Genomic DNA, 27994 nt, shown 5'->3' on the forward strand with positions numbered 1-27994 from the left:
CACACACACACACACACACACACACACACACACACACACACACACACTACAGCACTTGATGTTGCCCTTGGTGTTTAGGGTGATGACACTTGATGGCTGACTAAATGACCACTGAATTGCCCGTCAGGTACGAAGGCATTACACCGAGCCAAAGACTAAATATTAACTTGGCCAAACTGACACTCACTGCCAACCCTCCCCGTCTCACAACAGTTTACTCTCTTGCTTCAGAGCAACAAGAATCATCGCAGATTTCTCCTGCATGGACGAGGGGGGAAAAAAAGCATCTCACTCTTGTTTACTCCCCATCACTCACTCTCTGTTTTCTTTCTGCCTTTCATTTCTCTCTCCCACAACCAATTTCTTCCAACTCGTTTCTCACCTTCTGCCTCTAACTGTCTTGAGTCTCGGTATCAATCTCCAGCTACGTCTCTCCCTTTGGAATTAATCTGAGGAGTCTTTCCTGATCACCAAGGTTCATCTTTCTCTTCCCCCCTTCTCTGAATTATTTCTCAATGCACAAGATTAAACTCCCACACTCGGGCGAGGAGGCGATAGCAGAGGTGGATCAGAGAGGGGGAAAGGGAAGGATGGGAAAAGACAGAGAGAACAAGGGTTTAGCTGCAGTATGTTCATCGGAAGCTGTCAGCTGCGATCTACTTCACGATGCATCATCTGGGTTTCTCTGCCCGCTGCCATCTTCACCAAATCCATTTTTCTCTTTGTTGTCCATCCTCTTCTTTGTCTCCTTTAACCTTGTTCTCTTTTCCTCCTCCTCCTCCCGTTATTCACCTCTTTTCCCTTTCTGCTTACTTCTTCTCATCTTCCAACTCCTTCACCTTCTTTTCTCTCATTCTCTCTCTCTCTCTGCTCACACTCTTTAATGAGAGTGTGGGACGTGCGGTGGGAGCTTCCCCTGAGCAGGAACCCTGCTGAACGTTCCAGTGTTCTGTGAAGCTCTCTCTCTCTCTCTCTCTCTCTGTGTCCATGAGACGGATCCATTTCATAAGCACATTTACAACCTGCCCGCTCTTCTGCCAAATTGCTCACGGGGCTTAAGTGGTGCCAAGGTTCACCTTCCCTTAAACAGGGAATTCATCTAACAACGTGTTGGGGAGCCACAGAAAAAAACAAAAAGAACAAAATCAAGTAATTTTGGGTGCTGATCCAAGACAGATCATAACAGTGAGTGAGGATGCTGGCTGATGATCATGGCTGGTGAGGAGAAGATGAGCTGCTATAGTGATGTGGACTATAAGGGGACCTGGAATCCTGACACTGGTTGTGTAGATTTATAGCAAGCCCTGAGGTAGAGGAAGGCCACCGTGTTGAGCGCACAGCTGGATGGAAAAGAGACTCGTAAAACTATCAGGGAGAGATGCGTGATGATGTTCACTTGTACATGCGTGCAACCCCTGCTGCTCAAAAAGGAAATGTTTGTGTGAAAGGCTCAGACTTTACATGGTGAGCAATGTGCATGAGATTTGAAAATGTGCTGTTGAGTTGCCCGTTTATAGATCGGGGACTTTTTAAAAAGGTTATCTACAAATCTCAACGTGTTTATGGACACATATGCCTTTACCTCCATATACACAGAACAGTATTCAAACTCTACCTTCACCAGTTCCCCAGGAGGAATAAAGCTACAATGAATAACGTGGGTCATCTTGCAAATTGACTACAAGAGCAACCAGGACGCAGTGCACACCGTTCTATTCTTTAGAACCAGTACCAGGTCCAGTATCGTGCTCGTGTATTCGTACTCGTAAAAGTACTCAGATATATCTGCACCCGATACCGCTACGGCAACCTGACGTCAACCACTTGTCAGTTGAGCCTAATCATTTATCGCCAACTTTGAGCGACGTGCCGCTCCTCCGAGCAACTGTTTTTCAAAATATTTTTAACATCTTGTAATTGTTTAACTGATAGCAGGGTTAAAGCACTCATTATTAACAGCCGTACTAAAAAGAGTTATGCTCCCTTTGCATCAGGAAAACACAATGACATGTTTATTTAATTTGTTACAGTCAGAGTGTTAGGAATGAAAATAAAACATTCTTTCAAAACTGTAGTTAGAAATGTTAGGGTATCATTATGTACTCATATCAGTACTTGGTATCAGCAAGTATTCAAATGAAGGTACTTGTGCGAAAATATATTGAATCAGTGCATCCCCAAATATCTACTACAATATTTGACCAAATCTGTAACATACATCACGGTCAGAAATAGTGCTTTGACAGTAAACAGTTCTCTTGCGTTTTATCATAATTTCCATGTGTCTATTCTCTCGATTGTTAAAATTCCATCTGTGGTGAATGTCTACGCAGATGGAAGGATAGTGCAGGGGAAGTTTCACTCACATGTCCTCAGGTGTCCAATGTAGGAGGACCTTCACCTTGCCGGACCCCTCTTTCCTTTTGGCCACCACCTGCACGGAGACAATCAAGCAGAAACACAAGCTGAGCAATAAAAAGACACAGCGAGCGCTCAGAGCCAAAGAGAAATACTACTCCCGTCCTCGTGCCGTCAGTGCGTCTCCGCCGTGCTGTTGGCCTAGCCGAGTAACCTCTAACCAGCTCCACCAATGGAAAGTAACCAGCAGAAACAGACACAGACGTATCATTTAACCTACATTTGATGGTTAATCCCAAAGACAGTTTACAAGCGTCAGATTAGCATAAATGTGTTGGGTTTGGCTGCTGTTGCAGCATTCTCCCTCGTCTGTTGAGAACGGGCTTCAAAGATATGCCCCCCCCCCCCCCCCCATCTCTCTGTCGAATAATGAGGCTACACGCTTCAAACATCTCGCAGAGTGATACAGTGGCTGATCATTACACTAATAAGCAATGTGAGCACTCTTAATAATGCATGCAAGAGCTCAGTGAGGTTTCTATTTTCAACAGGGTCTATCTCACACTCCCCTGCAACACAGTGCAAGACCGAGAAATTTAAATCCGAAGCATCCGGACCTCACCGAGAACTGCTTATCGCGGCTAACATCGAGCAAAGACGGTAGACACGGGCAACACAGGGAGCAGTTATCACCGAAAACAAGTCTCTGGTGCCGACAGCAGACGCTTTATCGCTTTGGACAGGAATGCTTCTGGTGACCGGCACCCACCGTCTAACATTTGCTTCAGTAACTTTATAAGTTGTGTTAATTTTATCGGTTCCCTGGTTTGACTACTTAAAACAGCCACAAATATCAAAGTCTTTCTTCTTGTGAAAATACAGTTGAGACAATACCCGATTTCCTAAATAGTCGGCCCTCTTCATGCAGAACAGTTTCATCTGTCATGCTGTGTTGGTTTACAGTAAGACTGGTCTGGAATTCACAGACATATTGTCAGAAGGGGGGAAAGTAAAGCTGGACAAATAACCAGGAGCGTCAAAAATAGCCAGAGACGCAACCTTTTGCGTCAATTGGCTCATTTTTTTGTCAGGAATGTCTATTTTTAGGATATGAGCTCACGTGTGAAGAACTTCGCTTACGCACATAAATGTCTGAAATTATTTCTGGGAAACGGCTGCGGCATTGATGGAAACGGGTTTGAGGACGGAGGGGACGAGGCTGCACGGAGAGGAGACACAGACCTAGAATCGCTCTCGTCCTATCGCGTCTCTTTCCCTTTGTCCTGCTGGGGATTGTTCATGTTATTTGTCTCTTCTGTACTTTCTAAACTAGTATGTCAGAGAATACCCTCCTCCCATGCTGCGTGAGGAGGTGGTTTCATTTTGATAAGCTGCTGTCTGACACAACTCACACATTATACTTTGATCAATCCACTAGCAGATATGAATGTTGTGGTTGTTGTTGGCTCGGTGCCTTAACGTTTGTCTGTGAGAAGCTTAACAAACAGCAGCCAAGTTGGCAAATCAAGCCTGTTGTTGCCTCTTGTGCTCAAGCAGAAAACTGGAAAAGAGAAGAAGAAGGCAGAGCAGCAACAGCAGCAGCAGTGAGGAGACAGTGAAATGATTCCAGCTTCTCACACTTAAATAGAAATAGTGTTGATGTGAAATCTAAACATATAAAAAGAAATGTGGGTACCACAGTTTGTGGTGATTTCTGCATCGTTACATGCAATTAAGTAACCGGTAGAGTTTCTCTGCCATGTATACGGGAAACCGGGTTTCTAATCAGCTTGCTCAATATTCATCTCAACTCACCTCTTAAACTTCAAATTATATAATCATCTCTCCAGCATAACTATTTTCAGTGCATTCTCAATTTTCTTTTTTAATGAATTTGATAGATTTTATGTTCACAAACAAAACTTCTGTAAATCTCCACCTAGTGTGCTGCCTTACCTTCCAATGTCTCCTGTTCCCACTACGCCAGGTGAAGAATCACAAAAGTGTTCTACAATGATCTCAACATCAATACGTCATTATAAATAGAATCTCATATGTAAATACACAAAGATCTTTTACCGTATTTTTATTGACTCTTTTAAATTTGGATTGTGTTGTTTAACTGTATATATACAAGTACTGTAGTATATTTATAGTGTATTCTACTTGATGTAATTCACTGTATTTGATATTTTATGTTCATTAACTGCAAAAAGAGACCCGTCTTTGACGTTTCCAAATCAATCTTTAAAAAGAAATAAAAACTCCTTTCCAGCTTCTCAGAGCTTTAGTCTCGCCTCATACGTGAACATCGTCGTTTTGCTCTTGCTTATCTGCCTCTGCCTTCATCTGCTGGCTGCTGCTGCTGCTCCACGGTGGACCAACACGTGGGTTAACTTCTCAGAGTCAACAACAGAGGCTCTCTGCAGCACCGTCCTGAATCCTGTGCTGGCTGCAACAGGCCCTACAGTACACGTCTCAGGGCTAAGACTCCGTGCACCAGCAGCTGCTTCACTGCCCTTTTAATTAAAAATGCAGAGCTTTTAACCCGTGCGTGCCCCCGGGCTACTCACAGCACCAGGTTAATGATCACAAGCTCAGGCTACACCTGAACAGGCCATGACCGGGCCTGAAGATTAAGAAGGGGGCTTGTGTTTAAGCAGCATGAAGTGATTTGTGAGCCGAGTGGTTTGATGATGGCAGTTGGTGCTTTAAGGGACAGATCTTTATCCTCTATAGACCCGAGAGAGGGAGGGAGGAAAGAGCCAGGGGAGAATAGGGAGTGAACATTAGTGAGGCTCCGAAGCGAGCCAGTGAAAACTGCAGGACCGAAAGCCGGGGGAGGGCCGGCCTGCTAAAAGCGGGTGCCTGTCTAGTTTCAGGGGGTCAAGCTGTGGATGACGCAGATTGGCGCAATAACAAAAATATCCCATCATAAACACGGCTGAGCTGCTCTGGCATGTCAGCAGGCCCACTGGCCAAACTCCACAGAACCCCCACAGCTCTACTCCATCTCCCCAGGCCGGGGAGGGTCCGCTGGGGCCCGGGGTCTGACGCAGCGCCGCAGTCCTTCTCCACCACAATCCTCCCGGGACCAGAGAAAAGGAGAATGTATGCCCAACTGGCCAGATCTCCTTCCGATTCCATGACCCTGAACTCCACTTAACCCCCTTTTCCTGGTGCTCTCTCCCCCTCCCCTGGCTGGCTCTTCCTCCCTCTCAGTCTGTGTCCAAATATGTGGTTACCTCTCTTAACCTCTTCCCAAGCTTTATCTTCACTTGCTCTTTTTTGTTTTTCTTTCCTCAAAGCTTTTCTTTTAAAATTCTTGGCTGCTGGTGAGCAGTTGAGGTTTGCAGGGAGCAGAGCGAAGCAGAAAAGAGTTGACTGAGCTGATCACGGGAGTGAGGAGAGCACCGGTGTCAACACTCTAATTACACTTTAAAAAGGAACAGAAGCATCGACAGCGAGTTCGCCTAAAACGGCACATTTTCAGAAATTGCTTGAATTATTTGGGGTGGAAATCTCTTTTTAATGGGAAAGAGATGCATGAAGTGGCTTCATGGTATTCCGTTTGCATGCATTAGAGACACCCGCATTACCTGCAAGCTATTCACACATTTCCAATTTTATTACAATAACTAAGATTCCAGAATACAGTCTGTGATCTCGATAGTCTGTCTTTGAGTAAAGTCAAAACTACAGGTGCTTCATTGTCAATAATAAACTATAGTTTACTGACTTCATTGTGACAATATGATCTTCTTCTGGTATGGCGTTTTGTTTTTCTGTGAATTTATTTTGTAGAAATGTATGATTCCACAAGCAAGCTGTCCTTAAAAATCCAACAAATGAAGAAATGTGTCTCATGTAACGGTGGATTCCTGTTCTTTGCTGTATTACGTGATTTTGTACACATTTGCCATATTGTGATGTATATTGATATCAGAAAATATCCTTTAATTTGATTAACTGTAGACTACCCTCCCACCTCTGTGTGCATGTTTGTGTCTTCAGATGCAGAGTCGGTGGCTTAAATCACACGTGTGGTGCTCTAGGAGCTTCTCTCAGAGGAGAAAATGATTCTGAGCACACTAACTGTTTCAGCTGTGTGAGCTGGTGGTAGCACGCTATCATAGCGCTGCACATTAAATGCATCATTTATATATGCGTTAACTCACTGGGGGGAAAACAAACAAAATAACCTAATTTACTCTACAGCGGGGTAGAAGCAGACAACACAGGCAACATGTCTGCTCTTTCCTAGTGGAAAGAGATGAATTGTCTCCGACTAAGAGAACATTTCTGTACGAATATGAGAGACGGTGCTGAGAAACCGGAGGATGTCCCGTTCATCTTTCCACCGTCCTGTAACGTGGGGGTCTTGAACAGGGGATAGAGCGCTCCCTAGTGGAACTGCCCGGGAAAAGCAGTCTTTCAACAATAATCTGCCATTCTCACCGAGATGTCATCGCGGTTCAACCTCCCTCAATAACTCCTCCTCTCTTTGAAGCCGTCGTCAGTGAGAAAAGTAGAATCTTTCACCGGAGAAAAAAAGAGCTCATATGTTCCCTCAACAGAAAAAAGGTGCAAAGGCATTTTAGAGCTCATTAATGATGTATCACGCACCGGGCTCAGAATGGGCCGAGCACCGTACACAGAAACTATCCCATTGTCTTTCCTGTGAAGTGTGATTCACAGGAAAACAACATCGAGCCTCAGGGGCGACTCTCAAGGTTCACTTCAAGTGCACTCACAGAAAAGCTGCAGTGTCTTCAAACAGTGATTCTATCACGCCCCCTGCTGTCTGATAATGAAACAACAGAAGATAAGACATTTAAAAAAGAACTATTGTGAAAACAATCTCATGCTAAATGATGAGGCAGGTTTTCTTTTTACTATACATACAATGGATTAAAATAAACACAAACACGGTAAGCACCAACAATAAGCTTCATACGTCTAACAATGTCTCAATAGATGCTTTGTTTTGTCTGCTGAATATCAGCGTTATGTCGGTGTTTATGGAGCACCGGAATACTGACCCCACTGCCACCATATTATGCATACAACTCATTGACCCTTGAATACATAAAGATGTCACTTATAAACAGAATGCTCATTGTTTCAGGATATGTTGAGCCTCTGTGAGGTGGAGTTTTTAAATGTAAGATTTCAATACAATTAAAAGTCAACCGTTTGAGCTTTCTAACTTGAAGTAGCCTTAAACTCAATGAATAAAAATGGTATTTATCATTATCACAAGTCAAATGTCTGGTGAATCTAAAATAAGCAGTTTTCATATTTTAGTTAAATTCTGTTTCTGCATTACAGTTCACCTTCACCAGAGCATCATTCATATTTTTGCCAACATTCTGAACAGATTCATCTGGCTTTCTCTACCATAAAAAAATAAACAACAAATAAAAGAGAACGCATCCTTCAACCCTCGTCTCTGAAGTCCCTCAGCTACTTGCTGTATTTGAAGCCATTGAAACAAACAGGTAGCCGGAGGCCATCCACACTAAAGTAGTGAAGCTGCACACGGACTCACCGTGCTGTTGAACACCACACTGTGGCCGTTGCCCACACTTTCGATGTGGGTGGCCAGGTTAAGGCAGATGGCCCTGTGGCGAATAGCGTCCATGGTTTGGGCGTCAAAGAAGTCGTGGGGCCTCGCTGCAGGAGGAAGACAGCAGAGAGCAGAGTCAAAACAAACGTAACATCAGGGTTCCCACTGTGATCCCATGTACAATGACTTGATAACCATAACTACATCAGAACCATCTCATGAATCAAACATGTCATTCCTTTCTAATTTTTAAATGTTGCTTTGCGGCGACAAAGACCAAAAGGTGTTGAAGAAATAGGTACAACACATGTGGTGGTGACATTCCTGTGGTTTAGTGCTTCACCGCACATATTCAGTGCTAAGGAGACTCAGACAGCGTGACATCTCAACTAATAAGAAAGTGCATTTAGAAGGATAAATAATATCCCAAACATCGGCTTCATAGTTGATGTTGACTTTGTTGAATGAATGTAGCTAAAGGCTATCCAGGAGGAAATCAATCTAAACGTGATGCTTCAAGTATGTTGTTACTGATGGACTGAAATATGCAAAACTACTGGTGTGGTCTCCTAATGACCATATCGACCTTCAACTAAAATTGTAAAATTCACAGTAATTGGAGATATGCGGGAAACTGCAACATGCTATTTGTATGTAATGTAAGATTATAATCTCACTTCACACACATTCAGACAGTAAAAACTGTGATTGCTTGGATCCCGGGACAAGAAGAGGTGTACAAGTAGAAAGAAAGGACAGTTTGAATAATGCAGACACAGGCCATCTGAGGCAACACGTTCAGTATCAGTATCAACGTGAGCACGAAAGCATCGGCTGAGAGAAACTATGCGAATGGACTAACAAAAAAGCTCTGAAATGCAGAACACGGCCACGGGGAGGATCTGCCTAGCTGGCAGAAGCGTCTGCACCAGTTTATGTGCGAGCTGTCCAGCTCTAGCTTCTCCAAAAAAAAAAAAGGTTAGAAGCTGAACAACAAACATGGCAGTAGCTACAAAACGTGTTCAGCTTGTAATCACGACGAGAAACACTTTGAAATGAGGTTAGCTTGAGTGCCTGTGAGGTACGTACGTAGGGAGCACCTGCGTTTGTTCTTGAGTTTCTTCCTCTTGTTGAGTCCGGCCTTGGAGGGCGACTCTTCCTTGAGTTTGGCCTGGCTGGACATTTTGGAGGAGCTCTGCTGGCTGAAGTGACTCGGCACATGGCGAGCCAACCCTCCTTGGGAAGCAAAGCTGGCGTTGCAGCCACCAACGACACACTGCAGCAGAGCACAAAAACGCAGCACATGTGGTATATTTGCCACAGAACAGGACAAGACAATTTTGGAAACACTACTAACACATTTTGTTTTAGTTAATGGCATGGCAGAATAGGTAATGCATTCCACACCAACACACACACGAAAGGGAAAAATGTGCACGGCATTTGATTTACCTTGAAGGGCTTGTCTCCACTGTGGGTCAGCATGTGTCTCTGGAGCCAACTCTGACTGGTGGACGGCGTGTTGTACACTTTACATCCCTTCCATAAACACACAAACACCTGAGGGAGGTGAGAGACGGACATGAGGAGAGGAGAACAGTAGGCTTGGTTAGCTGTGAGACGGGTTACTGGACAGACAGACAGATTGAGATTTCTTTAATTATATCCGTCCTCGACTTTCTTGACTGCACACTCCAGGTGGAGGAGGTCCAAGTAGAAAGTACTTTCAATACCTTTGAACAAACTCTTTAATACTCATATGTTGCCTTTGCAGCGAATCGTTCGTCTCTGTCTTGTCTATCTATCTTTGGCTACCTGTCAGACAGAAACAAAAAGGAGATGAACATGGAGTTTGTTTCTACCGACCCCTCCTCTCTGTCCATCCACGTGGATGCCTCTGATGTGCTCGGCCAGATCAGGACTGGAGTTGAAGCACTGCGGACAGAGGTCCCAGCAGCAGGAGTAAGCCACCGTCTTCGCCCCGGAGGAGCTGACACTGCTCTGTCCGTTCATCATAGCGGGGGTGGAGCGCCCACTCGACACCGTGCTCTCCATCTCCATCAGGGTGCTGCTGATACTGAGGGAGGAGAGGGGGGTGTTGTAGAGAGAGAGAGTGAGATGAAGGAGAAGGATATAAAACATGGGCGCTGAGGCCATCGAGAGTATCTTCACAGCTCAGATCAGCTTTGCAGAGCCGTGAAGAACAGGTGCAGATATTTCAAGGCACATTAAATAGTTACTATGCCTTGAAGCCTTCAGGCTGCAGCTGATTATCCATGCATCCCACTTCCATCATCATGTCAAATCAATTATATTGTTGTATTCGCCTAGGACTAGATTATTATCTTACTGTGCTGTCAACGTCACAAAGGGGCTCATATGCATCACTCATTCAATAAGTCACTATTACTTGTCATCATTTGTAGTCCAATATTTGGGCTGCAGTTTCAGTAATTGGATCAGTACTCACATTTCGATAAATGTACTTTTCAGTGAAGTTGGGAACAGATTGCATCCAGCAGACAAAGTTTTGAAATATATATATATATATATACATATATACATATATATACACACACACACATACATATATACATATACATACATACATACATACATACGTACACACACACACACACACACACACACATTTGTATAATTGCAAATACAGAGACTCTGGATCGTCCAATGAGGGAGAAGGAGGAGATTTTTTTAATTAAGTATTTTGATTTGATTAACGAACATTTTTGGTTCGTAACATACTGAAGTGTGTACTTATTAGGTCACTAATTAGCCAATTGTTATCGCGTGCTCGTGCAAAGATGGGGATGTAATAACAAACGTTGCCATCGTGCCTAACTGTTACATTAATCCCTCCACTGATCAACAATAAGCGGTCACTTCATCGACCCACCTGTCCTCCGAGTCCATGCGGCTCAGCGGCTCACCATCCGAGGAGGAGATCTCCACGCTCGGCCGCCTCTTGTCGCCCAGCTCCCCGCCCCCGCCGCTGGCTTTCTCAGCATCTTCACTAACTGTTTTGCTCTTTTCGCAGTTTATCCCCGAGCACCGGCTACCCTCTCCCGGTTCCTCCTTCGCTTCTTTCAATGCGTTATCGACGGCAGGTCCGTTGTTTCCTTCTCCCGGCATTTCCTGTAATATCTCCATCTTTCGCTCCGGTTCTTCGGGAGCGGCGGTCGCCTCCTGGTTCAGCGTCACAGCGCCGTCGTCTGTCACCGCCTCGCTCGAGGCCTTGTCTGCCGCACCAGCGGGCTTCTTCTCTTCGCCGGCCTCCGCGTCCACCGCTTCCACCTTCGGCTCTACGCTACCGCCCGGTTCCACCGTTTCCGGTTCGGTGCGGCCCTCGTCTTTCCCCTCGTTTGTCTCTACGGGCGGCGCGTCGTTCTCAACGCTCAGCGCGGTCGCTTCTTCTGTAGCCGCGGCAGCCATTTCAGCGGCGTACGTGCCCGTGAGACACTTTCGGTATCGAAATTTTACCCGTGGCACCGACAAGCGCTCCACTGCAGACGAAGGGCTGGGTCAAGTCCCGCTGTCTGCTCTCTGATTGGTCAGAGGCGGCACGAGGAGGAGAAACTCTGACGTTGGTATTTAAACTTTCCATGTGTTTCCAAAACACACACGCAGCTTCTTATAAATATGGAGATCTGCGTTTACTACAGTTTAGTTTTAGTAGAACAGACAGCATACTTTAACCAATGCTCTAATGAAAAACAACTTTTAGGTTCACAGCCTAAAAAGCCTGCGAAGAATCTGAACCGAAATCAATTTATGGGCATTTTATTAACATTTATAACTCCTGGATGGCTCGTTTGAGAGTTTTAAACCAACAATCATGTTTTAATATATATTTATTACTAACCCAAACAATGCTGGACTGCCAACTGAGCAAAGTGGACTATTGGCCTCCAGGAGCCCCAAACCAGTTAATCTCATGGTTACTAGGACATATAGATAATTCCCCCCCCCCCCTCCTTGTACAGCATATTAAAAACATGTCAGGGACAAATTGTATGTTGTGTTTATGTATGTATGACAAATACAAGCCGAGGTCTTATTCGGGCTCTGTGAAATTGAGCTCGGGTAAAGACGAGGTCTCCACTACCATAAATACTGTGTACAACATTACTGTAAAATACTACTAATGTTGCAGCTGCAGAGTGACCACAGGAGGGAGCCACAGTTCTATATTTAAACTAGCTGTCACTTATTATGAGGACTTTAACCTCCATCTGTACCCTACAAATGACCCATTTTACCTTCGATTATATCCGATGATACTGATCGTTTAATTTATAAGCCCACTATTGATGCATAAAACGCAATTTTTAAGACGTGCAATATAAAATACCCTTTTCAATACTGTGTTAAATGCGTTCAGTCCTGAGTTATGTTAGCATGCTATTTTGCTGTATAAGTGTTCCAGTAGCTGACCCTGAGCTGATGAACACGAGTGAGCTTTATTCTCAGCTTGTCCACTACCGCTGGCTACAAAGGTGGTGAAAAACAAAAGCCAACCTCTTGTTAAGAACAGCAACATTTATTTCACATGATATAAAACAGATGGGATATGAACAATTGCAAATCAAATTTAGTATGTAACCATATGTTGGATACACCCCCCCCCCCCCCATCCTGCTGTACCATGTACATTATATACACAGTAAACCTCTGATAATTACACTTTGTACACACACAATCCTGGATCCACAAGCAGTTTCTTTGTTATTGCTTTTTTTACATGTGCTAATCTTTTTTTTTTTCTCCTTTAGTTCCAAGTCTTCAAACTAACATTTCATAAAATAGAACCAAACTTAGATTTTTTTCCTTCTCTCAGTTTAAATATATCTCTCGGCAATACAAAAAGAAGACAGTATAGAGTGACTGAAACATTCACATATGTGTCGGCAACAATGCGACGGGGACTACAGAAGATCCCATTTTTAAATAATTACAACCCAGAAACAGGAAAAATTACAAATAATCTTGGTCTGCAGCAATAAAGTGGCTCCTCCTTTCACTATAATGGAGGGATCTACATCGCTTATAAACTCCTCTTTCCCATCGACAAATGTTCTTTGCAATAAATGGATAAATATGAATGTTTAGTTAATGACTGATGTCTGCAAAAACAAACTGAGCGACTCGTAAAAGACTAAAATCATCTGGTAAATGTAAAATTATGTGAACATATGTTTTTGAAACTTTTTTCGGACAGATGGTGAAACGTGAATGGAAAATGTGGCCAAAACATTTTGTCGCAAGACCCTTAAGCTAACAACAGAGCTCAGTCTATTAGCCTCATATATATACATATATAGACCAATGTTGGCCCACATTCAAACAACAACCTCATAAAACCATATAAATAATGAAAATAACCTTAAAAACCTTGCAAAAACTAAAATAAATGGAACTGCAACAATAACAGTATCAAGCTGAATTCTGTGGCGAGCTGAATGAACAGAGAAATGTCACAGAGAACGTGTTGTTGGTGGCATAAGAGCTTAAGACGTCACAGTGAGCATACAGAAGTCAGAGGTTAATAACCCAGAGTCGGCAGTTACACTCTCTGTAGGCTGCGGCCTTGTGCTGACGCCCTCGGGGGAAGTCTTCAGGGGCATCTTCACACCTCCTCTGCTGTTTCCTTCATGTGTAGGTTCTCACTGAGGCCAGAGCCTGTGCTGTAGAGAGAGAGAGAGAATGTGAGACTGTTTTAAAGATTAAATTATGCTCCAAAGAGAATACCAGACAAGGGATACGTGACATAGTTCCCCTATACACTCAGCGAGCTAAAACAACTGCCCTAAAGTCAACTTCCATCATGCCGATAATATTCAGGTTTGGTTGACTCCTTCATGAAGGTGTTATACTTATACTGTACCTCATACAAACACATCACAACGCCCCCCCCTCATACTTTTACATAACTTCCTGTCGATCCCTTCATTATGACATCGAGACAACGGTTAAAAACACTTTAGCATTGTGAGTATGGACAAAACAGGTTGATGAAGGCCCTTACTGGTGCTACTACACACACATGAAGTGAGACCCATCAGTGAGTTGAGGGGGTGTGTTAGGAGGCTGTGGAAGGGGTGAGGAAGAGGGCGACACAGGGCTTTTCACTGGAATGAAACAGAGCGAGATGTCCAACACACGCAGGCAAACACAAAATAACAAAGACACATCGCATCTGCAGCTAAACAGCCAAACAACACAGAAAATAATCACTGAAGTCAATGAAACTACTGGAGACACTACGGAGACTACAATGATAAATGACTGAACACAAAGACAATGGAAGCAGTTTGATGAACCACATTGAACACAAGCTTTTGTTTCACCACATGCCTCGTTTGATCCCCTCCCTCTTCCCTCCAGAGACGTACCTGCTACCAGCTTGCTGCGTTTGGAGGCCTCTGCTGCCAGCTCGTAGGAGATATTAATCATCTTCTCTTTCTCCTGCACGGTAACCTCCACTTCAGTCTCCTCCTCGGGGCTTAGGGGCAGCACATTCTGCATGCTGGGAGAACAAATACACATAGGAAATGGTCTATGTAATAAGCAGTATACAGCTTCATCTGTAAAACATAGTTTCAGAACAAACACAAGTACCTCGGGACAGAGGAACTAGAAATCAATTCAAGAGGGCTGACATTCAGAATGAAATGTCACAGTGGCTCAGAGATGAGGGCATTTCTGAACATCTGAGGCACTGATCTGCATGGGAAGAGCAGGCATCTATTGTGATGCCGTGACCCTCACTAACCCGAAATACCAGCACTCACCTGCAAAGGTAGCCTCTTTGTCCAAAGAACCCATACCTAACATCAATGGTCTGAGCAACCGTGTCCTTGTTAAATCAAAAGTTCCGTCTACAGAAAGATCACGATGACTCGTGTACCTGTTTTTGGCTATGAGGGCTTTGATGCGATCAACTTTCCTCTGCTTATCCGCCTCCTGCTCAGGGCTCAGAGCCTCCTCGGGGTCTGACTCCACATAGCGCTCAGGAATCAGCACTTTGTCAGGCACAGAAAGCTGAGGAAACACAAACACTTCACATTGCACACTTCATACAAATGAATGGGATATTACATGCTTCACCAGTAAAAGAAAGACTCCACAAGCTGAAAAAAATGCAGATAGAAATCTGAAATTGATGCGCACAGAACATTTATAAACAAATAACAGATGATCGTCATCGTTATCATCAGTACAGGGAGCCTGTTCCACGTTCTCATTTGGCTGTGTACAAACTCAATGGAGCGTCACCGCAGGATTTGTCCTCGAGCGAGAAACACTTAACGTGAGACATTCTGCAGCGTGCGGAGATCAGTTGGGAATTCTATTGATGTAATCCAGAGAAAAGGGCGTGACCTCTCATAAAGACACAAGAAGTAACTTAAAATCAAGTGTGTGGCTTAGAGGCAGCCTGTGAAGAGATTTATAGTATAAGGAGTATTTATAGTCTCATGCACATGCCTCTGGGATAATTCCTGCCTACAATGTTTTGCAACTTTGCTTTTTGGTAGATTGATTTAAAATGTAATTATAATGAAGTAATTGATTTCTGTGGAAGGCCTGTAAGTATGTAAGTAAGTGTGATATTAAGGTAACAAGATGTGTTTTAATGTGTTTTTACTTGGGTATGCTTATTTAATTATTCCACTAAAAAAACAGAGTAGTGGTATTGAGAATCAAATCCACACTACTTGAAGTGATTTCCTAAATAATTTGCGTGTGATAATATTAGCCCTCTCAGTGTGATGAGTCACCTGTCGGTCCATATTTAAGTGGTCATCCAGCGAGGCTTCTTTGAGACGGGCGATCTCCTCGGCAGGCGTCTCCTGGTCCCTCACCACCTCCTGCTGTCGGAGTGAGGCCTCCAGCATTTGAATGTCACTGCACATCCCCTCTTCTCTGCGCCTCGTTTGGGACTAGAAGGGACAAAAATGCAGAGGGATTGGTTCACATGACATGAATTGGAGGATTTGATATCAGCCTGCTCAGAACTTAAGTCAGCAGTCCCCCAATACCTGCATGCGAAAGTGGTTTTCCTTCGTAAAGGAGTGACTGCGAGAGGGCGTGTTCTCCTGGCTGCCACCCCGGATGTGGAGACCTTTCTTTTTCTCCCTGAGGGCGCCCTGCTGGTGGCGGCGGATTCTGTCCAGCTGCTCCTCCACGCTCATCCTGGGCCGCCCGCTTTCCGCAGCGCACAGCTGCTGCTCCACCGCGCTGCGAGGACGCTCCTGTTGGCCAGAGAGGACGACCACAGACATGCAGACAGGAAAAGGGACAGAGAAACACAAACAACACACACACATACATAAAAGTTAACACTGTAGCATGCTAGGAGGACAAAATGTCACTACTGCTACGTTTTTTACGACGCAGAGCCACAGTTTGGGTGTGTAGCTAAGTGGCGTCATAGTGCGGTTGGGTCAGATCTCATAATGAAGCGGCTTTTGCAGAGTATACTAGCTACTGTTAGAAAACAGTCTCAATGTGACCAAGTGGACTAATCACATCTTCTCTGCACGTACTGGAAAAAAAACAAAGTAGTCAGGACTGACATAATAACCACAGTAATGAAAAGTGAAACGCTCTTTACTGTTCACGCTCTTAGAACCGAAACCTGACTGGCTGCTGTGCACACATGGGTGCACTCACAGAGGCTGGGGGTCTATTAATGCCGGAGCAGTACAGCTGATGATGTGAAGTGAACCGAGGAGAAGTTTCAGGTTTATGCAATGCCATAAGGGGGTTGGCAGATCTGGGTTCAGTCCAGAGCCCGAGGACGCAGCTTCCACTGTCCAGATTGTCCAAGAGGCTCGTGTCCTGCGGGGCCCGAGCTGTGACACACTCATTTACAACTATAGGCTATGTGGCCCACAGGGAAGACCACAGTTCTGTATGTGTGCTCAGCTGACAAGTTCACGTAGGTTCATTTATTCTATATGTCCATCATTTTTCCCCCAAACACAAACACATACAGACACACCCTACAGTGTGGTGCACTAATGACGCGGTTAGTATATTTAAGTTGATCGTGTTGGAGGCTGGAAACTGTATAAACCAAGCTTGGCATCTATTTCATGACGGCCTGGTTTTAGGAGCATGAGTCACACCCGGGTCACGTGATGACTGCCACATGTTAACGTTCAACCAACGGCTTAATAACCAGAACCACCAAGTAAGTGGGAAGTAAATGCAATTCGAGTGGTGGCCAGTTTGCTGTGACCACACGAGGTTTACACTGACGAGAAAAGAAAACAAGAGCAAAAAGCAATCATCATCATTATTATTATTGATTTTCTACTGCTTAGAGACAAAGATGGTTTGCCACACAGAAGAATAGGTTTATCACTTCTTACATTTTAAAGGTAGTTCCTGAGAACTGATGGCAGCACATGGGGGTCCTTGCTGAGAACTCTTTATAGTTACCATTAGACTCACCGTCCTGAGGTCTGGCCTCCTGCTCTTCCTCAAGGTAACATAAGACGCTATGGAGGAGGACTCAGGCACTGGAGATCTGGTCCTGGGTGGGACAATGCCAACTGGGTAGGACATCCCTAGCAGGGGAAAGACAAGACCTGGTTCAATGACAACACATCCGTAGCAATTCACTGAATAGTATACCATATTTAATTACAATATTATGAAAAGTCATAAGCCTGTACTAAAAAGTATGATCATCTCCTCATCAGTTTAGCAATTCATATTTTCTTCGTCTATCGGATAAAATCTTCCGTGTATTGGTGAGACCTTGACTGTAAAATCTGGCATCAAGTACACTCTACCCACAACTACAGTATTTCCAGCAGCATCGGCAAGTTGCTCCTATATTGATTGTGTGGCAGTGTGAAACAAGTGAGGAGCTGGAATGTAATCATTTAACTTCAGCATTACGCTGTGTAAGCTGTTTCACCAAATTTAGGCCAATTTGCTCTTTTCTAAACCACCTCTTCACAGATAATGTACAGGGACATAAGGTCTGAATTAAGTCGAGTTAATTGTATAAATAAGTTGCCCCGGCACTGAGACACAAACCTGAGCAGTGTAAATGAAATCCAGTGTGCCAAATACTGGTTGTCGTGAGATTTACTTTGTGGTACACTGAGCTAGCTCAATGATTTAGAGAGCAGCCGAACCTTCTATTCATGCTCTGTGTCAAAGTGATGTCTGTGCTAGAAACAAGTTCATCAGGTCACACATTCATTATTTCATCAGGCAGTCGAGTTTGTGTTAGCGCCAACCAAATGCATAATCTAACCCTAGAGTTACCACAAACTGGCATCATATTGCTCGGCGTAACGTACCTTTGGTTCCAGAGTGTTCTCTGTCAGACGGGTATTCAGATCGGTCCTCTCCATTGCTCTCATCCACTTCAGCCACTGTGGTGAGCTCTGGTTCACTCTTATACAGCCGGTAGTCTGGGCCCTGCAGATGAGAGAGAACAAGCTCAACACACACACACACACGCACACACACACATTGATCTATAGACGTGATTGATTTATAGTCATGGAGAGTTTGGCTCCAAAGTAAGATATCAAACATTTGACAATAATTGACATTTTCTCTTACAGAATGAATTCAGAGACGGTGGCAAACAGACATCTCTTTTACAGACTTGGCAATCTTAAAAACATAAATGTATACAGCTTGAAGAAAAACTCTCCATGTTGTTTTGAGTATGACACATCATTTTACAGCCAAATGAAAAAGTAGGCAGCAGTCAAACAGTCAAACATGGACAAAATACAGCAAAACAAACAAAATTGCTACTTTTCAACACACAGAAAAGGAAAACAAGAAGGCAATTCAATTAAAAAGAGAAACAAAAAGACACACGAGTGAGGCTTCATCCAATGAACTGAAAATATAAGATAATGGAAGTATGGCATCAAGTGAATAAAGGGATTAAAAAAAAAATCAAAAAGACATGAAATGTCCGTCAAAATGAAAGTGAGACCCATCACAGCGAGCAATGACGTGTGATGACACAGATGAGGGCGGGCTCAGCCAGGAGGTCGACGAGTCAACAAGCTTACACTGTGCGTGCCATTCCTGTGACTGGCCTTCCTGTCCTCCGGCCTGTGGAGCGATGGAGGGCGCACACCAGCATGAGAGGGCATAGGGGGCACGGTGGGGGGGTCGGGCTCATAGGACTGGGGGAGGGGTGGCCGTGGGGGTACGGAGTCGTCCTCCTGAAGGATTGTACAGTGCATGACAGGACAGGAAGCAAAAGTGACACATGGCGCCCACCACGCACGCTCAAGGCAACCACCATCTGGTACAGAGCAGTTCTGGCCCACAAGATGGGCAAAAGCAGCTGATTTAGCCAGAGAGAGAGCGAGAGAGCGAGAGAGAGCTCCACAAGCTGTCACAGGGGGACCGACACCAGCAGCATGAGCAGGTCCATCGCTCAGCTAAAGCTGGTCATTGTGTACAGCTGTAGGGCTTCAACTACAGATTATCTTCATGAGCGATTCACTTGTTCACAATTAATAGATTAATTGTTTAGTCAATAAAATATGAGAAACTTTCCTTACGATGGTGTCCGAAACCCAAAGATAGCCAAAATATGAGAAAAGAGAAAAGAAACAAATATGCTGGAAGCAAATGTGTGCTTCATAAGTGACGTACAGCCTGTCTGATTAAATGCCTCATTGTTTCAGTGCAGAATTACATGAACATGTCCGTTAGTGGTGGTGCCTCACCTCATTGTTGTGTTGGCTGAAGTTGCTCTTGGGCCCATACAAGCTCATACTATCAGCTATTCTCTCGGCTTTATGTTTATTGAGGGCCTCCATCACATCTTGAATCCTCCAAAGTTCTTTCTGGATGCGGACGTGCTGCTGGCTGGGAGGCTCCGTCTGAGTGTGCACACCAAAAACACACACACACACACACACACACACACACACACACACAAAGGGGAAAGCAGAAGAGCAAGAGAGAGTGATGTGTAATTATCTCCTCACTGATGGCAGGGCACTTAAGAAGAGGATGTCCAGGCTGCTGTCTCCTCGGACTTCTCTACTCTGAATTAGCTCAACCAGGAATAGCCGTTAGAACAGTTTCTCTCTGTCTTCACACTCGTCCCGTGATGAAGGATAAGATAAAAGACAGACTTTTAATTAAGACCTGCTCCATCATCGCTGCAGTCATCAATCACTGACTACGTTGCTTTGATCGCTCACGCTGCAGCTAAGGGCACTGGAGCACAGAAATCTCCTTCGCTTTTCCCCGAAAGTCAAAGAGAATGTCTACAAAAAGGATGACTAGGTGTTCAAGGGAATCTGCCACAAATTAAGCATTTTTTTTTTTTAAAGCTTTGCAGTTTATGCTTCCCTAACCGAGGTCTGACTATTATGCCATGCCAGTTTTAGACAGTACAGATTAAAGCAGCGCAGCTTCAGTCTCAAGGATGATCCTACCTGAGGGCTTCCCAGTGCTTCAAGCTGTTCCAGGAGGTTGTTCTTAGCCAGAGTCACATCTCCTTCCAGCTGCTCGTACTCCCTCCACGACAGCTCCAACTCCTGGTTTGACAGAGACACACTTTGTGAATGACAAAAGAAAGAAAAAAAAAAAAAGCAGGCAAAAACTGTAATCTTCCTAGCACTGCGGTAGAACGAGAGCTTCAGTGTCCAGCATTAGTGCGCGCGAGTATGACTCACAGCTGCAATTCTGGAGAGCTCTCTGCAGGTGCCGAGCAGGCCGCTCTGCAGCAAGTCTCTCTGCTGGATAACACTCTGCATGGCAGCAGGGTGATCAGAGCCCATCTCTATCTCCTGGCTGGCTGAAAGCAGCGCCGTCTCCAGGGTGTGCTGAGGGAACACACGGCATCACAATCAGAAAACTTTAGTCATACGGGACGGTTGAAGCCGCTCTCTTCTCTGGCCCGTGCTCCCTGCTTTTAGCTCCCTCACTTCTAGCAAAGTTAAAATAAAGAAAAAAAAAAGGTATGTCTGCCCGTAACTTATTTTCTTTATCGGTAAAACTGTGTTTCATTTTTGTTATCAAGTGATTGCTGTTTATGAAAATAGGAATGCCCATCACCGCTGTTTTCGGAGTGAAAAATAAAAATAAGCAAAACTAATTGGAGGACCTTGAACCAGATATTGTTTGGTATCCCTACTTGAGCAATTACTTCATTCATGAATTCATAACCAAAACTTTCCATTTATGGTCTGTCAAATCAATTAATAAGCCAATCACATAATAACTTAATTTGAGTATGTTATGGTTATTTTGTTGTTTTTTATGGGCATGGAGGTAACTCCAAATAGCCTACAGATTATGCTACCTTTCACACTTTATTTCCACAAATAAACACATTTATGCAAGACATCTCTGCTTGCATAAGTGACTCCAATGTCGAGTTAGATATGGTGAATAAACAGTGCATTACTGTTGTTGCAGTGTGTACTTCTAACTTGGTATGTGTGTCTGTATGCATCAAAGCTGCACAGCAACCACAGTCTGCTGACAGCGGACAGTCAGAAACAGTAATCTGTGAAACCCTTGCAAGCCAGACGAGTCTTGCAAGTTGACGACAGTAGCTAGGCTATAAACACACACTATAACAAATATAATAGACTTTTGTTTCTCTCATAAGCTTTTCCTATAATCTAAACAGAGTGTAAACTGTGTACTATATTTTGTTGTGTATTAAACAGTGTTTAGTAAGACCGCAACGATGACAGATGTGCAGTGTTTAGTCACCTTCTCTCTGTACAGCTGCTGAAGTTTGTCCTCCTGTGTCCTCACCACTTTGTCCTGCTCACACAACCTGCTAAGTTTGGTCTGTAGAGAAAACAGCAGAGACTCGTGACCCATCGCGTACGATGTAGTGGAATGGAGCATCATCGTGTGAGAGCGCGACACTGCACTTACATCAATGTCCACTTCCTCTGGCACACGGGGATAGGCGTGATCCCTGTAGTCTTCCGGACTCAGCTGTGAGGACAGACACAAACGTTAGCCGGAGACACCAAACACGCGCATACACATTAGAATCTGGAGATCTAATGCAGTGTCATGACGAGGGCTCTCTCACGGAGCCGCAGGATTTTGTCCTCGAGTGGAAACTCATATTTCTACTGAATCAGACGATCCGAGTTAACAAACCAACAGCGGGAGAGCAGCCAGTCTAAACACGCACTCCTCTCGGATGACTACCCACAGTTCTTTGCCTCCATCAGCACAACGCAGTGGTTTTATTGCAAATGCAAAAGGGGAGGGCACGTTAAACAAATCTTGCTTACTAAACTCTAGAGTCAGCTGCATCCACTTAACTGTGTTTTCTCCAGCAGATTGTGCCTGTTGGGTAGCTGTGGTCAGCTTAGTACGTGTGTGTTGCATTATGTGCAGTAATACGTAAAGATGGTCCCAGAATAACGACATAACCACTGATATTCTGAGGACTTTTGAACGTACTTTAGTAATGTTCAGGCTAAAATACAGACAAAGGCAATTCAATGGCAGACTGCATTGCAGTTACTTCTACACAAGTTAAAAAACGTATTAATACCACTCATCTAAAACAAAGTCAGTGCCCAAATGGGAAATTATTTCAACTGCATTGGATCCCACGTTTCCAGAAAACCCATTCTTCACATAATGCTTCATCATTCGTCCACTCTTCTGAATCTATCATCAATAAATGTGCCGTCCATAAATATTAGGACAGTGAGACATTTCTGTGTTGTTCTGTGTTTGTACTCACATTGGATATTAATAACTGTAAAAAGGTCAAAGTGCCAACTTTCAGCTTTCATTCACATCTTTATTGGGCCACAAAAACTGGTGGGAGCCCAGATTAATTAAAAGAATAACACGCACAAATTAAGTAATCATATTTAATAGACGGTCAATGACTAGCTAGTCTACAAACTACAGACATCAGCTGACACTTTGTATTTTCCCTCAGACGCTCTGCCAGGCCTGAACTACAGCCAGCTTCCCCCTTTTTGGGGGCTTTTTGCTTCTAGTTGCATTTCAGATCCCAGAAATGATTGTCTCTTTTGTCATACAGTATGTTTCGATTCATTACGCTGCACTAAACAAAAAGCCTTAAAACTAACTGTATGCACTTTAACTTCAGAGACAATATCACACTTCATATCCAATGTGCTGGTCTACAGAGTCAAAACGACGACAACAATGACTCACTGTCCAAAAGTGTCCAGACTCCACACTCACACCTGCACTCTCTCACACACATTTCTGTTGACACCTTTCTCCTCAGCTGGACCACACAGTACAGTTAAAGCAGGTGGAACCTGAGATCCACATGGCATTCCACACAGAAACATGCAGACTCTCCCACAGCGCAGGGGGGCGGGGGGGTTCACTGTGCTGCGGTGTGGATTTCGAGTGACATGGAGGAAGAGGGGGAGGAGGAGGGAGACAGACTTCTGGCTGAACAGGTGGGAATGCAGCTGTTGCCAGACCAGTATGGCAATAAATGGGTGGGATGGGGAGTCTTCGGCAGCACTTTTAGACCGCGAGAGACGGTCCCAAAAGTGGCAAAGTGATGTCATAGCCATCGTCACACACGCAAGCCGGCCCTTGTTGACCTTTCCACCAGCAGAACAACAAGAGGGGGGGTGAGAGGGAAGTGATGCGGACAGAGAACATTCACCTAGAAAACATCTGACTATATAGGTACACTACTCCACAGCGGATACTATATACTCAGTTTTAGACCGCTTAATCCTAACAAAAAACGAATTATAACAGCAGTTGTAGACTCCAAATTAACTGTAAACAGAGTAGAACTTTGGTGTGGATATTTGTTTTAAGATACTGGGATGTTATTGTGTCCTAAATTAATCTAGTTTATAAACTATGCCATTAAAACAATCGTCTTCAGTTTCCACAGTAAGATATAGTATTTGGTAATGCGCTGGACTTAGAAGGGACATGTCTGACAACACAGAACTAAGTAACACTAATTAAGAGTCCCTCCGCCAAATCCAGGCGGCTCGTCTAATGAGAAGGAAAGCTGTCTGCAAGCGGTTATGAAAACATCCCACACCAACCTTCAATGGTTAAAACAGGACGAGTAGAGACTGGAGGCTTTGCTCTCTAACTGATTCAGGGACTCGCTGAGTGTTTTCTAAACATGTAGCAACTTCTACAGTAAACTATATTCAGCTCCTACACACAAACTTCATAAAAACGGTGACGTAAACACATCTCACTACTCTTTGACGAGTCATGCCCATATCGGGATGACTTCTCGCGACAAGAGAACAGTCAGAAGCGATGGATGAGGAGGTGCTGGTGATACAGACAATACAGGGAGACCAGTCTCAGGATGCCATGAGGACACCGAAGGAGGAGCATTGCAAAACAGACCAAAATAACAACAGCGACTGGTGAGGAGGAGGCGGAGCAAAGCCTTCGGCTGGCCTTACTTGCTGGTAAAGTTGAGGCCTCGGGGCAGAGTTCTCAATCAAAGAGTGAGTCATGACGATTAAAGGCTCATTTTCCTTCATCTAGTCCAGTGTGGAGAGGAGCGATACAGCAAGTGTCAGTTTAGAGCAGCGCTTCACTTCAGAGACAACCTCTCTCTCTCTCTCTCTCTCTCTCTCTCTCTCTCTCTCTCTCTCTCAAACAGGGATGGGTGCAGCAACGAGAAGCAGGAAGAGACGCTCACAAACAAGACAACAAAGCTGTAAAACGCTTACGTGGCAGTAGATGGTAAACACTTTCAGAGTGAGGAGCAAACATTACCTAATCCTCAGCGGTTACACAAATCTGAGGCAAGCACATTGAAATATGGCTTCATCGTCTCTATTTTTATTATCAGAAGTGTGGCCTTGTGCCTCTGTATGCTATATCACTCAAACTCACAAAGCACTTCAGAGCTATAAAATAACAGCAGATACAGTAACAGTTCAATGACATGATACACAAATCTCTATATGTGCTGCATATGTTGACATCTCTAGACTATACAGAATAGAGTGATGTCCAGATAATAAAGCTCACTATGAGTTTGGGGTTCGGACTAATGAATGCATGAATCTAGGCTCTAGCTTAGGCCATAAATGCTGTGGTATGTGGCATCGGTCCATGCTGTGTAGGAGAACATTAAATAAGAGTTAACAGGGCATCGAACAGGAAATCAAAAGGCTTTTTTCAGCAGACTGCACTGTTTAATACAACAATAGCAAAGCATTAAATGATCACTTGGGTTCATGACAGGAGACAGGGCCATGCAGTCATGCATTACCCCACCTGATTGTCCAAATACATGAGGTTCCTTTGGAGGTGATGGGAGAGAATGTCGTTCTAACGTCAGCAGCAAAAAGCAGAGGAAATAAAATGTAACAAGAGAGTGAGACCCAAGAAAAGGACGACGCAGTCTTTCTCTGACGCTCTCTTTCTCTCGCTCACACACACACACACACACACACGTCATTTACAGTGTGCCCAAATATGCACGGACAGAAAAGGAAGGCAGGACAAGTCAAGGTGAAGGAATCAGGTAGCAGGTGTACTCTTTAAAGTAACAGAGTGAGGGCACTATGGGAAAGACTAGAGCTCCTTAATGACCAAATTGTGCGGCCATGTACTGACACAATGTAGGGAAACATTAAGCTGAGGGTGAAATAATACTTAAACTGGATGTGAGTATCTTGATACTGAACCTACTAAACTCCATCAGGTAGGGCTACAATCTTTGGCTCCCTCATACCCAAGCATCCTTTGACCCGCATCAGGAAACTGTCAAGTCTGTACTCTGATGTCTTAGAGGAGACTCGGAATTAACATTTACGTACGCCAGTGGCCTTAACCTACTTAGCCGGTCACTCTTTAAGCTCTGATCACCAAATGGCTTTAAGTTTTCATTTCCGGCTAACATCTGCGTGGACCATTTAGAGAAGTGAAATGACTCAATCAACTGCTGGCTCAATTTGAAATGGATCAAATGTAATGATCCGATGAATATATGAAGTTGAATGCTGGTTGTGAAATAAGATACTTTCACATGTTTTGCGAAAAGTTGAAATTAGCTGATCCCTAAATATGATGAAGAGATAAGTTCAAGGCAAAGAAAATGCCTACTGTAGTGCCTTTTCTCCTTAAATCAGCCAGGTGTGAAGAACAAAAAAAAATTCCTCTGGATTGAGATGGATGATGGAAGTGGTTAAAGATGGCATACACACCACACGCTAACACACAAGCCTGCAGGAGCGTCTCTGGGGGCCTGACCTTTGGGTTGTCTCCATCCACGTTTAGTTGCATAAGCTGTGCTACAGTGTGCTCCCGGATACTGTTTAGCTCTGCCTGCTGCCGCCGCAGCTTTATCAGCAGCAGAGTCAGTTCCTCAGGCTGCGAGGAAAGGAGGGAGGGAGGGAGGGAGGGAGGGAAATACAGCCACAATAAAACAGGGACACACCGCAGAGGGAGTAGGAGAGAAAAGGAGAGAACACACCAGGACAGGAGATTTAGACATATCACGCTCCCAATAGGTGAATAGTTGCTGTATCTAGCTTTTCATGCAGCTCAGGGCCGTGAGATTATCCAAGGTGCAATCGCTGTCAGCAGCATGCAAATTCAACACGTCCACTCAAGACAGAGGAGCCGTTTAGCATGTATTACAGAATCCAGTTCACACTTTACCCGCTCCATGAGGACAGAGCACTGCGCACGGCTTTGACATAAATTCCTGATCTGGCTTAGAAAGTTGTGAGCGACGGGGTTTTTAAGTCTCAGGCTGATGTGAAGAGAGTCAAAAGGAGCTCCTGAAGTGAGAGCATACCCGAAATCCGACCACTTGGAAGTTCTGCCTCAATCTGTCTCTAAAGATTCTGTCACGATGTCTTCTTGGAAGGAAATAAAGGACAGAAAGAGGGAGAGAGGGAGAGAGGGAAAGAGGGACGGTAGGTGGTGTTCTAAAAATAGCCTTGTCTGTCAAAGAAGTCCAATTAAACCCAAATGATTAACCGAGTGCGCTACACACTTATTCAAGTGTGAAATCACTGGGTGGTGTATTACAGAAATTCAGTTAGAGGACAGTGATGGACACAGAAGAGGACAACATGGATACGAACGTACCGTTTTGCCTTGGAGAGACTGGGCAGTGATAGTCTGGACCGGGATCCCTGCAGGCATGGACCTCCTGTCAGGTGGGTAGGCATACTGCAGGACATTTAAAACAGGTTCAAATGTGGATGTGCTTTAAATTGTCATTAACAACCATGTACTTGTACATATCCTTAGTGGTGTTTAGCCATTTATACTCCGTTTTATTTGCCAAAAATATTGAGATCCTGTCACCACTAACACAACGAAGATGACGTAAATAAAAACTTAATAAGCAACATTTCTTTTCCATGAACCGATTATCCAAAGTACATGCTGTCAACAGCTTTTCAAAGGACTATTTCTGAAGTAAATGGAAACTGTTGGCAGCATGCTCCACACTCTGCATAACACAGCACTACATGAAGTGATGAAAACATTTGTACGTGTGCCTTAACTGACCTTGTTGAGTTGTGGCCTGTGCCGTCTGTCGATGCTCATGTCTCCTCGGTAGACGGGAGAGGACACCTCTGAACGAGCACTGCTCATGTTGTAGGATCGCATCGGAGAGTAGCCCCTGTACATGGCCAGGGAGCCGTGGGAGGGCGAGGGGGGGATGGAGTGGATCGGTGCGGCGTGATCCGACAGGTTGATCATGGTTTTGGGACTGGCCATGTTGCTGTAGAGCCCCGGCGGCTGGGTGTAGCCCTGCCTCTGCTGCCACTCGAACAGCTGCCACATGGTGTCGTCGCGTATGGAGCGGCGCTTGTCCACCGGAGAGGGACCCAGGGCCTGGTCGTACAGCGACGGCGACATGCTGCAGATGCTGTCCCTCTGTGCCATGCTATTCCTGGGCATGCTGCAGTAGCCGTCGCCATAGTGAGGCATGTATGGCACCCGGTGGCTTGGCATGTTTCTGGGCAGCGTCTGGTATGATGTGATGCTGGGGGGGGGGGGGGGGGGGGCGCAGATACAACAGTGTTCAGTGAAAGGAAAACA

At 44.6% G+C, this 27994-nt stretch overlaps 2 protein-coding genes across 2 annotated transcripts in view; both read right to left on the reverse strand.

Moving 5' to 3' along the window:
• LOC116389452 (zinc finger protein aebp2-like) overlaps nucleotides 1-11485 on the reverse strand; it is a 17190-nt gene extending 5705 nt beyond the window's left edge. The window contains exons 1-6 of the mRNA XM_031858140.1: nucleotides 10842-11485; nucleotides 9794-10004; nucleotides 9380-9487; nucleotides 9017-9203; nucleotides 7910-8034; nucleotides 2367-2434 (exon numbers count right to left, since the gene is read on the reverse strand). Coding sequence (XP_031714000.1) covers nucleotides 2367-2434; nucleotides 7910-8034; nucleotides 9017-9203; nucleotides 9380-9487; nucleotides 9794-10004; nucleotides 10842-11377 — 1235 coding nt within the window. The 5' untranslated portion in view covers nucleotides 11378-11485. The remainder of the gene's footprint in view (nucleotides 1-2366; nucleotides 2435-7909; nucleotides 8035-9016; nucleotides 9204-9379; nucleotides 9488-9793; nucleotides 10005-10841) is intronic.
• A 981-nt stretch (nucleotides 11486-12466) lies between these two features.
• Nucleotides 12467-27994, reverse strand: part of LOC116389035 (pleckstrin homology domain-containing family A member 5) — a 59758-nt gene continuing 44230 nt past the window's right edge. Inside the window, exons 10-28 of the mRNA XM_031857428.1 lie at nucleotides 27458-27938; nucleotides 27029-27112; nucleotides 26183-26302; nucleotides 25205-25258; nucleotides 24379-24459; nucleotides 21851-21913; nucleotides 21680-21760; nucleotides 20632-20781; nucleotides 20392-20493; nucleotides 19672-19827; nucleotides 19003-19158; nucleotides 18268-18388; nucleotides 17405-17520; nucleotides 15985-16197; nucleotides 15724-15885; nucleotides 14853-14986; nucleotides 14338-14471; nucleotides 13971-14073; nucleotides 12467-13629 (exon numbers count right to left, since the gene is read on the reverse strand). Of these exons, the coding sequence (XP_031713288.1) occupies nucleotides 13979-14073; nucleotides 14338-14471; nucleotides 14853-14986; nucleotides 15724-15885; nucleotides 15985-16197; nucleotides 17405-17520; nucleotides 18268-18388; nucleotides 19003-19158; nucleotides 19672-19827; nucleotides 20392-20493; nucleotides 20632-20781; nucleotides 21680-21760; nucleotides 21851-21913; nucleotides 24379-24459; nucleotides 25205-25258; nucleotides 26183-26302; nucleotides 27029-27112; nucleotides 27458-27938 (2503 nt within the window). The 3' untranslated portion in view covers nucleotides 12467-13629; nucleotides 13971-13978. The remainder of the gene's footprint in view (nucleotides 13630-13970; nucleotides 14074-14337; nucleotides 14472-14852; nucleotides 14987-15723; nucleotides 15886-15984; nucleotides 16198-17404; nucleotides 17521-18267; nucleotides 18389-19002; nucleotides 19159-19671; nucleotides 19828-20391; nucleotides 20494-20631; nucleotides 20782-21679; nucleotides 21761-21850; nucleotides 21914-24378; nucleotides 24460-25204; nucleotides 25259-26182; nucleotides 26303-27028; nucleotides 27113-27457; nucleotides 27939-27994) is intronic.

The sequence above is a fragment of the Anarrhichthys ocellatus genome, unplaced genomic scaffold (genome assembly GCF_004355925.1).
Source record: "Anarrhichthys ocellatus isolate YVR2014 unplaced genomic scaffold, GSC_Weel_1.0 scaffold2, whole genome shotgun sequence".
Classification (NCBI taxonomy): Eukaryota; Metazoa; Chordata; class Actinopteri; order Perciformes; family Anarhichadidae; genus Anarrhichthys; species Anarrhichthys ocellatus.